We start from the raw sequence: 12,460 nt of genomic DNA on the forward strand, positions 1-12,460 counted from the left end.
GCAATCCTGCCTGGGATGTTGCCCTCAGGCTGCGTGACGTCAGCGCCTAATTTTTTTTTTAAAATTACTGTTGGTGCGTGGAATACAAGCGCCAACAGTAAAAAAAATTTAAAAATCAACCGCTGACATCAGCGCTGACCCACCAGCCCACATAGCCCAACGGTTATAAGGCCCCGTTTGGGATTGCTTTTTTTGGCCAAAAATCTACTTTACTTTAAAGTTAAGCAGTTTAAGATGTTTGGTAAAAATAAAATATTCTGATTATTTTAAAAGCAGTGGCCTTTTGACAGCAGGTTTTAAAAGCAAGCTCTTGGTTGCTTTTCAAAGCTGCTTTCAAAAGAAGCAGAGATGAACATTTAAGGAAATTTTTTAATTCCCAAAATACTATCATTCATTTTAAAAAATGACACCACCTCCACTTCCACATCCAACTCCATCATTTGCACTACCACATTCACTACCTCCACAACCACCGCCACCACCACAACCACCACCTCCACCTTTACCTCCTCCTCCACCACCACCACCACTTCCACATCAACCACCACCTCCATGTTGCCACTGCCACCACCACCACCATCTTCACCTCCACAATCGCCATCCCCACCACCACCACTACCACAACCACCAACCCACCTTCATCACCACCACCACCTTCACTCTATCACTATTACTAGCACCACATGATTAGTACATAACACTTTCAACATTATGTCTATTTTAGTCATTATTTACAGTTACAACAATTTTATATTAAAATTTATCAAACAGTTTTGACACTGCTTTTTGTACTAACAACACTTTAAAAATATTGTTTATCAAACATGGAGTTGCTTTACTTTATAGCAAATTATTTTCAAAGCACAGCGGAAACAACATTTTTTAAAAGTGACAACAATCCCACACTAGGCCTAAGCCACATGCGCCAACAGTAAATTTTTTTTGAAAATCAGTCGCTGACCCACCAGCCCACATAGTCCAACGGTTATAAGCCACGTGACTTCTCCTGGAGCCTCCGATCAAAAAATCTTGCCCAATCCAACGGTTGTCCAATTTTTAGCTTAAAAAATTGAAAAATATATCAAAATTTTTTAAAATAAAAAATAAAAAAATAATGGAAATTTTTTCTCTAAATACCTACCAATATTATTAACTTTTCACACCAAATCTTCATACAAATTTATCTCATTCCAATATTTTTCACTTTCCACACCAAATTTTCAACTACAAAATTTCATTTATGCAAAAATATAAATGGCCTCTTCCATTGAAGCCGGAGGGTCGTGGACAAACGTTCGAAGAGGTCAAAATCTTGGCGATGAGGTAAAAAAAAATAAAAATTGTCGTTTTATTCAATTTAATGTCATATATATTGTTGAGGCCCAAAAATCCAAGGGGCTAAGCCCAAGTTGACTATTGGCCCAATAGGGACAAGTAAACGCAAGAGAATTTAGGGAACGAATTAATACGAGCTACGGGCCACATGCCACGCCAAACAAGCACGTGCGGGAAGACCAAAAACATGCTAAAAACATGCTCACTCCTATTGAACCCGGCTATATCCTATGATGATAGGATAAAAATCCAAGCACAAGCATAGGTGTCGGAACCGCCATGCCAACACCAAGATGTGCTACAAGCTTAGGTGGGCCCAAGCCACCAAAATTACCCGGGGCTTGCTTGAACGGGTTGTGGTATGGATGGCAACGGGCTTTCATAGGACCCATTGACGAGCCAAGGAAATGGTAGTTTCGGGTCACTTGGGGGGCCCAAAACTCAAGCCTATTTCTTCGGCCCGAAATACATGGGTTAGCATAAGAGAAGAGAGAGCATGACCCAATACCTTAGAAAAAAAGTGCAAAGCCTGTTAGAGAAGGCTAGGACAATTAGAAGGCCTAAACGTGCTGTTAAAGTGCAATAGGCAAGCTGCTTCCGGCAGCTTGACGAAAAGCCTAGCAGACTGACCCAGAATGACATATCACCAATTCAAAGCCTAGGAAAGAAAAGCCCAGCCCAAACTCTTTGTAAAATATCTGGCCAAGCACGTTTTGTCCCTATCCAAGAGAGTCAACAGCAACCATCTCAAAAACCAGAGGAAATCCACACGAGCAAGAGGTTTACCCGTTGAGTAAAATGTAGCTCCTTTCCCTCCCATTGTTCTGGCAGCTTGCATAGGAAAGATCGAGAGAAAAGCAAGCGGCTCTTCACCTCTATGAAGAAGGGCCAGCAAAACCGAGACCTTGGAACCACAAATGGGTTCCTTACCCATGTGTCTTGGGCGGACGGGATTCATCAAAGAAGACGAAGTGGGGGCAAACAATGGAAAGATGGAGGGAAGTATGACGGAATTAGAACCCTTAGTGGCTATAAAAAGGAGCACTTCTGCTACCCAGAGAAACCAACCCATTTCCAGAGCTCGACCAAGCATTGTCAAGCAGCTGGAAAATCTACTCAAGCCATCCCATCTCCTCCTCCATTCGTTTTCTTCCTCCATTAGGAAGGAAATCAGCCAAATCTTCCTTTGCTTGCTCTAAACCTCCATCCTCCATAGGAAAATTCATCTCTCTCTCTCAAAATTGCTAAACCTGTGAAAGCCTAGCTCCCATGCCACATGCTCTCCAAGCCAAGCTCTTCTATAAAATTGGTCAAGTTTGTTTAGGCTATCAGTGAAGGAAGCCTGAGAGTGTTTTCGTAACAGTTTCATCAGACTCTGTGAAAAACACTCTTCCAGGCGCTTGGTGTCGAACCCAGGCACTTGGGGAATTTTGCTCACTTCTCTTCTTACGGTAGCCCAAGCCCATTCGTCAGGCTGCTGGAACAAAAAAGCCCCAACATAAATTGGCGACTTCACTGGGGACCAAGCTGCCATTTTTTCGCTAATGCCTCCAAAAAAGAAGACTAGGAGCAATACCATGGCCTCTCAAGACGGATCTGACCACGGTGATTCCGAATCACGACAAAATGCCTCTTTTAGGCAGCAAGAACGTGCAAGTGAGGGAGCTTTTACCCTCACAGACCTTATTGCGGCTATGCAGGCTATGGGCGAAACCCAAAGAGAAATGATGGACACCATCAAAGAGCTAAGGAATGCTGTTCCTAAGCCAAACGAAGAAAATACCCGACATCCACAGGAGGAATCTGCTGCTGCCGGAAAAGACTCTGAACAAAAGGGACCATCTTTTGTTACCCAGGAGGATGTCGTTGCTATGCTGGAAAAGGAACTCAGTCGAAGCCAAGAGGACTGGAAATACATTCCTCAGCCACCTTACCCATCAAGCTTACTCCAGCAGCCTTACCCCAAAGGCTACGAAACACCAAACTTCGTCCTTTTCGATGGAAGGAAGGGGAGCCCAAAGGAGCATGTTAGTCGTTTCATCGATGCCTTAGGACCACATGCTGGTGATTATAATCTCCGACTGCGAGAGTTTTCAAAAAGTCTTACTGATCGGGCCTATACCTGGTATACGACGTTGGCGCCAGGCTCTATTCGTTCTTGGGACGATCTGGCAGGCAGGTTCTGTAAAAAATACTTTCAGCACGAGGAAAGAGTCACCACCACCCAGCTCAACAATACCCGCCAGAAGCATGGTGAAGATCCTGTGGACTTTGTACGAAGGTTTCGAGATCTGGCCCTAGATTGCTATGATGAAAAGGACGAAGAGGCACTTGTCGAAATCTGCATCAGCAACATTGTAGCAGATTATAGAGTGTACCTAGAAAACATTGGCATCAGTCAATTTTCTAGGTTGTTGGAAGCAGTAAGAAAAACAAGCATGTCTGTCAAACCGATGAGACAAAGGACTTGGAGGAATGAGAAGAAGGAGGCGTACCAAACGCTAGCTGTAAATGACAAGCCATCCAACGACTACAGCGCACGCAAAAGAAAGGACCGAGAGACGTACCCGCCACTGCCATGCAAAGATGAGGAGTTTCATGCCATCCTGGACACGATGATCGCTGATGGCGCAATCAAACCTCTCAGGCCCTACAAAGTCCCCACCCGAGAAGAAAAGAATGATCCTAGGTACTGTCGCTACCATCAATTCGTGGGACATCCAACTACTGCCTGTCAGAGTCTAAGAAGGATTTTACATGCTAAAATACATGAAGGAGTCCTTGAGCTCCCTTCTAGGAAGCAAACAATTGATGAGGACCCCTTGCCGAAACGAAGGGGCAAAGAGGTAGCTGCTGTCATTACATATTCCGAGGATTTACTCGATGATGATGAATTGTGCCACCCATGGAGGAATGACCCGAAGCCGCCGGAAGCTATGTGGGAACCTTGCGGGAACATGGAGAAGGTGTACTGGTGCAAATATTCGAAGCCGTCAAGTTATAACACGCCATGGCCGCTCGCTGATGGATGGGATGACGACTCAAGTAATCAGATGTTTGTTCAAGACATGCCGGAAGATTGCTACTCGGGGGCTTCATTGGGACAGCAGGAAATAGCTGCCGTAACATTTCACAATGTTACAGAGGCTGAAGCAAGCGTGTTGGGACGTTACCTAAGTCTGAAACAGGGGCCCACAGCTTCACAGTCCCTCCAAAGAAACCCAAAGTTCAAGTCACTCTTTGACCAACTTGGCTTTGGGCCTCAAGCAAGAGAAGCAGCTGCTGTAGCTCTCATGAGCATCTCTGCGGCATCTGACCCTCATTGCTTCACAGTTCAACCACAAAGTTCATTTTTGGGAAATGACAATGCTATCATCTTCACAGACGAGGATATGGAAGTTCCTTACCCGGACCACAGGAGGCCGCTTTATTTGGAGGGGCAGATCAACGATGTGTTTATAAGGAGAGCCTTGGTAGACACAGGTTCCTCTGTCAATATTTTACCCCTATCTATGCTTACAGCAGCTGGCATTCCGCTAACTAAGATCGTGGAATCTCAAACAAGCATCAGCGGTTTCGGGAATAAAAGTGAAGTCACGGTCGGGTATATGCAAGTAAATCTGAAGGTGGGACCAATTCGGTCACTTACAAAATTCTATGTCGTGGATGTGGATGTGGCTTATCATGCGTTGCTTGGAAGACCATGGCTCAATAAACATAAGCTTGTGGTCTCTACTTACCATCAATGCGTGAAAGGAAGAATTGGGCTGAGACCAGTACGCATACCCGGAAATCAAGCACCGTTCAATAAAGATGAAGCCCACTATTCCGAGGCAGAATTTTATACTGAATGCACAGGTACTGAAAGCAACCCATCAAAGAATTTCGGGACGTACCTCCCTTCTTGGACAGAAATTCGTGATTTAAGTAATGAAGAACTCATCACCGTCATCAACCGAGGAAGAAAGAGACACTCGGAAGCTAACAATCATGCCTATGATCATCCCCGGTGCTCAAAAGTAACGCTCCCCGATGGGTGCACCGTGTACCGCTTATGACGGGATTGGGGGCTTAACTGTGTCTTACGGGAAAGCCCCGAGTATGGAGGAGAAGCGATGCAAACCAACGACTGCAAAGATTCAGATGACAAGGCACCTTCACCTTGTGCCTTCCAAGAGCCAATGGTTGCTCCCAAGCACATGCAAGATGGCTCAATGGCAGTAACTGAGCAATTGGAGACAATTGACTTAAGTGATGATCCTGCCGTCCAAAGACCCATTTCCATCGGCATCCATTTAACAAAGGAGGAGAAGGAAGTTTTGGTGCCTTTGTTAAAGGAGTTTCGAGATGTGTTCGCTTGGAGCTACGAAGAAATGCCCGGCCTTGATCCAAAGTTGGTGAGTCACACGTTGAATATTGAGCTGGGTACCAAACCTGTCGTACAGCCCAGAAGGAATTTTCATCCTGAGGTTGAAAAGCAAATCAAGGTGGAAATCGAAAAACTATTAGCTGCTGGATTCATCAAGCCCATCAAGCACCCCACGTGGCTAGCAAATATCGTTCCCGTGAAAAAGAAGACCGAGGTCATTAGAATATGTACAGACTACCGAGACCTCAATCGAGCTTGCCCAAAAGATGAGTTTCCGCTGCCCAACATGGATATATTGATCGATTCAATCTCGGGTCAAGGCATGCTGTCCTTTATGGATGGATTCAGTGGATACAATCAGATCAAAATGTCGCCCAAGGATGCTGAAAGGACAGCCTTTCGAACGCCGTATGGGAATTTCTATTACACGGTCATGCCATTTGGTCTCAAAAATGCGGGTGCCACCTACCAAAGAGCCATGACGGCAGTATTTCATGATATGATGGGAAAAGAGGTGGAGGACTATGTGGATGACCTTGTGGTGAAATCTAAAACCAGACTGGGTCATCATGAGGTTTTAAGGAAGGTGCTGGAAAGGTGCCGGCTATACGGGCTGAAAATGAATCTGAAGAAGTGTGCGTTTGGAGTATCATCCGGTAAATTCTTGGGGTTTCAGGTGCACCAACGCGGCATAGATGTGGATCCCGAAAAGACTAGGGCCCTAAAATCCTTGTCGCCACCAAGGAACCCGAAGGAATTGAAAAGTTTCATGGGGAGGCTGTCGTACATTCGACGCTTTATTCCAGGGCTTGCTGCTATGATGAGCATCTTCACCCCTTTGCTCAAAAAGGGCTAATCGTACATATGGAGCAAAGAATGCCAGGAGGCTTACCAGCAAGTGCAGCAACTGATAGCCAGGCTACCCACAATGAGGGCACCTATCCCGGGACTTCCACTCAAGCTTTACTTAGCTGCGACAAATACCGCGGTTGGAGCTTTGCTTGCCCAGGATAGTCATGAGGGGGAAGAAAGCCCCATTTACTATGTAAGCAGACAATTGAAGGGAGCTGAGACAAGGTACCCGAAGACAGAACTATTATGCCTTGCTCTTGTTTATGCTGCGCAGCGATTGCGACCTTACTTTCTTGCTCACAAGCTGCAGCTTATAGTAAAATCCGACCCTGTGAGATACTTGCTCACAAGATCAGTGCTATCAGGACGCCTTGCACGCTGGTTGCTGCAATTGTCTGAGTTTGATATTGTATGTACGACCTCGAAGTCTATTAGGGGACAGGCTGTGATTGATATGTTAGCCCTATTCCCCGAAGTAGAGGAGTCTACTCTGTCCGAAGAAGTATTAGGAGAACTGCCGGAAGTAGTTGCCACTGTTGTAGAAGAAGCGTCATGGACCCTCTACTTTGATGGATCCTCTACAACCAACGGTGGAGGAGCAGGGGTAGTGATTATCAATCCTGAAGGGCAGGCCACAGCTCTCTCATTCAAACTAGATTTCCCATGCACAAATAATGTCGCAGAGTATGAAGCTTTTATCATAGGATTGTCTACGGCAAGGGAAATGGGTGCAGAAAGAGTGAAGGTCATTGGAGATTCAAATCTGGTATTGAGCCAATTGCAAGGGAGCTTTGCTGTGAAAGAAGCGACTTTGGCACCCTATCGTACAGCTGCTGAAAGGCTCATTAATTCCTTTAAGCAGGTTGTGATGGAACACATTCCGGGAGTCACTAATAGGTATGCAGATGCTTTGGCTACACTGGGGTCAAAACTCTCATACGTGTAGGAGCAGCCTAATATTACTGTGGTGAGGAGAGAGACGCCAGTAGTAGAGGCAATGGTCCAGGAGGAGCTGCTGGAAGAAGATGACTGGAGAAAGCCGTTAAGAAAAGAATTCAGTGGAGAAAGCAGCATTAAGGACTTGAAAGACTATGTGCTCATCTTTGGGGAACTCTATAGACGCCTTCCAGGCGGTGTTTTGACTAGATGCGTGGGAATGGTAGAGGCGAGAAGAAGGTTGCAGGAGGTACACGATGCCACCTGCAGTTTGGAACCAGTGACCAGTTTGTATCGGCGCCTGCAGCGTAAGGGTTATTATTGGCCAGAAATGAGGAAACAAGCAGCCGATGTTCAGGCCAATTGTCCCAAATGTTCTACGGTACCCACTACCGAGGAGGCTTTTACTGTGTCACTGGCGGAAGATTGGAGGGCCCCATATCTAGCATTTTTCGTTGAAGGAGCTTTGCCAACCAATTCCAAGCTCGCTTATAAGCTCAAGAAGACGGTAAAAAGATATTTCATGGATGGAGCGACTCTTTGCAGGAAGGGATTTAATGGTGAACCACTACGATGCTTGGAAAGGTCGGAGGCTCATCAAGTCATGCAAGAGATACATGCTGGAGAATGTGGAGAACATCAAGGGATGAAGAGGCTTTATCGGCAGCTGCTGAGTTTCGGATACTATTGGCCTACTATGAAGAAAGATGCACATGACTTTGTTAAGAAATGCCACACATGCCAGGTCCATGCTAATTTAAGCCATAAACCTCCAACACTGTTACAGGATATGCGCACCCCTTGGCCTTTTCATACATGGGGGCTTGATTTGATTGGGACAATCCATCCTCCTTCCGAAGGTTACATATGGATTCTTACAGCTACAGAATATTTCACGAAATGGGTCGAGGCAATTCCTCTTCGAAAAGCCACAGGGGCTGCTGTCTCGAATTTCATTCGAGAATACATCGTGTGCAGATTTGGAATTCCATACAAAATGGTTACCGATAATGGCACGCCTTTTGTCAACAAACAGGTAAGCTCAACACTCAATGGTTACGGTATCAAGCACCGTCGCTCCACACCTTACTACCCACAAGGAAATGGTCAAGCAGAGGCTACCAACAAGACAATATTGAGAATTCTGAGCAAGATGGTATATGAGTATAAGGGGAATTGGAGCATTCATCTGCCGGACGCTTTGTGGGCTTACCGTACCTCACCAAGGGGTGCTACCGGTTTTTTGCCTTACTCACTCGTATATGGGTCTGATGCCATCTCACCTGTGGAAATCACCATCCCCACGGCTAGAGTGTCGGCTGTCAATGATCTTGAATGGGATGCAAAATCATGCTCGGATTGGCGTGTGTTAGACCTCGAAGCAGTGGATGAAAGGAGGATGGAAGCCGAAAGGAAAATGGCACTTTATCACAGGACTACTGCCCAAGCATACAACAGGACCGTTAAGCCTCAAGCTTTCAAGCAAGGAGATCTCATGCTAAAAGTTGTCGAGCATGTGAAAAGACAGATATCGGGACCTTCCAAGTTTGCCCCGCAATGGGAGGGTCCATTCGCAGTCAAAGAAGTACACAGCAGTGGCTATTACCACTTGATCTCTGTCAAGGAAGGCACGCTAACGAATCCCATCAATGGAAAATGGCTCAAGCCCTACTATTGCTAAGAAGGAATAGTATTTTTATCGTTATATCATCGTATTTATCCCCTCATGCCCTCCTTCTATATCCCTAACTCTCGCTTGGGAAGTTTTTGGTAACATGTACCATTGTGGTGACATGAAAGCTGAAATGAAAATGAAGGAGTATTTTGAAAAAAAAAAAGAAAATTGCCTTTATATATTCATGGTAGTTTTTTTTTTTTTAAAAAAAATATACATATATATACATATATAAATATTATTTAGCAGAGCACATGCCAAGCCAAAGCCATTTGTATGGGATCCTAAGCCACTAGCAGACCTCATGCTTTATCAACAAAAAAATATACGCCAAGCTAATTAGCATAAATAAGCATTGAAGCTTCGAGCATGGATCATGCCAAAATTATGGCAGTATCTACCTTATATTAAGACCCAACATGCGGGAAATCTCAAGTGAAAAGTTTCAACCAAGCACTGCATATAATACCAAATAGAAAAGTTACAATGTGTTTGACAAAAAAAGGGAGGACATGGTTTCCAGCAGTCAGCACATAACAACACTGCAGTGCCAAGCTGTCACAATGCAAATTTTACAAGCCTAAATTCGAGCAAGTTATACAAGCCTAGAGGTAATGTGTTGTTAAGTCTTGAAGGAGATCTCGAAATGTGTCGCGCTAACTGATCCTATACCAAAGCAAAATGTAACCTGCAAAACCAAGAAGAGTGCCGAAAGAGAGTAAGTTGATTTTAAAGGCAGGGTGAAGTAAAGAAGGATGTAAGGTCACAAACCTCAAAAGGTGTCAAGGGTGGCTAGAAGGGAATGGAGGAGGCCTTCTGAGAAGACCTTGTCACTGCTTCTATTATGCAACCAGCACTGTCGGAAGAAACATCTTGAGCAAGAAGAAGGGCACGCAACTCCCTGTGTTGGTTTTCCAGTTCACGCTGCTTGAGAATCAAGGCCTCTATCGCTGCCCTTATGTCTTCAGAACCAGAAAATGACTCCATGCTATGGATAGCTCTTTCCCCGAACACGGCACGTGCTAGGTCCTTTACCAGATTCAGAAGAAATTCTATCCGGAAGCCGAGGGTCAGGGCTTCACAGATTGCGTCCCGCCAGCAAAGAAGCCGATGGTCTGTAATGTCTAGCAGCTGCATAGTATCCATGCCATGGAGCACTAAGCCAAGGGTCCGGAAGGCGGCACTCCGTAAAAAAGAAGACGTGATGCCTGTGATGTCCATAAGATCTCCGTACTTGTCCATGAATCTTCCTAAAACCGCCACTGTTTCAGGATAAACAAGAGCTCCCCGAAAGGGTGCATAGCCGTTAAATTGATGACAAAGCGGCAGGAGCTCATCTGCAGAACGAAGAATCTGGGCACCCCCATCGAAAAAGGCCATGAATGTAGTGAAGGAGTTCTCCCATTCCGACCAAGACGCGCTAAAAGAAGCATGCTCAGCGACAGTAATGCTGGCCTGGGCACCCTCGGTAACACCTGTGTCATTAGGTGAAGGTGCTGGAAGGAGTGCTAAGGGGCCAGGCTCTGGTACTCGAAGGATCGGCTGAATGTGGGATGGAGTAGGCAACGCCCCGTGGAAGGCAAAAGTGTTGCTCCGGAGAGCTGCTGGAAAGGCTGGAGGAATTGTAGGCTCAAGGTCTCTTCGAAGGAAGTGTTGGAAGATAGGAGGCAAGGGGCTGGTGATTCGAAATGCGGGAGTCTCATCTCGTGGACTTGTCGGCAAAGGCAACTCAGCAAGAGCTGCCTCAATCAGTGTGTCAAATGTATCGGAAGAAGAAGGCACCACAGGCACAATCGCCATCTCCTGAATAACGTCCCTAGCCTGCGACTAAAAAAAAAAGAGAAGAAGGAAAAAGAATGTATGCATGCGTCAGAATCAGCATGAGATGATTGACAAATTATACGCAACAGCAAAAGAAAGGAGAACCAGTTCTAGGGTAGACCAAGTACCTGCTCAACACTGACAGGGTGCATGCTGCTACCAGCAGGGCCGGTAAGAGGAACCAGGCTATCTTGTTCCTCTTGACGGTCGTCAAAATGCACGGACCCACCTTCGTCCAGATCATTGTTGCCCTCCCTGTCAGAATCCTCGCGCATGTCACTCACGGCGTCAATATTCTCTTGCTCTGGAGTACTAGCCTCCGACTCAGCAGTATCGCTGTCATCATCAATCGTCACCACTGTTCTGGTCCCGGAAGCCTCACTGCCGCTTGCACGAGCTCCGGAAAATCTTGCCTGCAAAACGCGCATGCTGCGACGTTTCGGAGCTGCTTGTGGAGACACGGAGGATGTGCTACTTCTCTTCCTCTTTGGCGTAGTACCCATTTTCCCTAATATATATATATATATACGTAAATATATGTAGTTGAAGGAAAATAATAAATAAATAAAACAAAACAAAGGAAGGAAGTGGCACTCACTGCAAAAAGGGGGCGTTTCCAGCACCCTGTCAGTACGACTCTGGCTCTCAGAGGCAGTGGGCCTCGCAGGGCGCGAACGTTCTGGAGGAGTAGCCTCTCTAGTTCGGGGTGGACCACTTGGTGCAACTTTCGGGATAAACTTTCTAGGCTTGCCAGCAGCTTGCTTCTTCCCTGCACTTTGTTTTTCCACCTGTTTCCCTTCGCTAGATGTTGGTGCTGCGACTTTCCCAGAACTATGAGGGCTCTGTGTTCCCGATTTTGGCTTCACTTTGGAGAATTCCCCAACGATGTCACCACTCTTAGAGATAAAAGGGAGGTTGCGTTTTTGGCTCAGAGGGATGGCATTCTCCTCCGTGATTAAGCCTGCGAGGCGCGCGGTTGTGGGGGGCAGTCTATCCCCAGGAAAGGATTGGAACTCGCGGAAAGAAGCAAGGCAGCGGTTCCAGTAGGATTGGTAACCTCGTGAGAAGCCACCAATTCTCCCCTTGCTGGCTAAAACAAGAGGCCTGCAGCTGTTTGGTATGTGGCCATTGCTCCAGAAGGTGCTGTGTAGTGCGAAGGGATCATCATGGTTAGGATTACCCGGTACTTCTTGATCGAGTTCAAACTGTCGCCTAACTCGATGTGGCGAATAGGATACCGAAATTTCTGAACGGCTGTCTCCAAGAGTAGGTAATGGGATGGGGGCAATGTTCAACAAGGCATACTTTCTGAATTGGCCACCATGCGATACTGCTGCTGGAACTTCGATGGTATCATTGACGTCAGCATAAAAGGGCACGAAGGTGAAGGTCTCTGCTGAGGTGCCGTAAGGGCGAAAAACGAAGTTCTCAATATTGTCCATCAGTGATAAGAAGTCTTGACCTTTCTGCTG

The 12,460-nt window shown here is 46.1% G+C and overlaps 1 protein-coding gene across 1 annotated transcript; it reads left to right on the forward strand.

The window, feature by feature from the left end:
• LOC109950335 lies at window positions 6,633-7,502 on the forward strand. The gene has a single exon (XM_020568897.1). It carries the CDS (start codon window positions 6,633-6,635, stop codon window positions 7,500-7,502), a length of 870 nt encoding a protein of 289 aa, XP_020424486.1.

The sequence above is a fragment of the Prunus persica genome, chromosome G7, assembly GCF_000346465.2.
Source record: "Prunus persica cultivar Lovell chromosome G7, Prunus_persica_NCBIv2, whole genome shotgun sequence".
NCBI classification, from domain to species: domain Eukaryota; kingdom Viridiplantae; phylum Streptophyta; class Magnoliopsida; order Rosales; family Rosaceae; genus Prunus; species Prunus persica.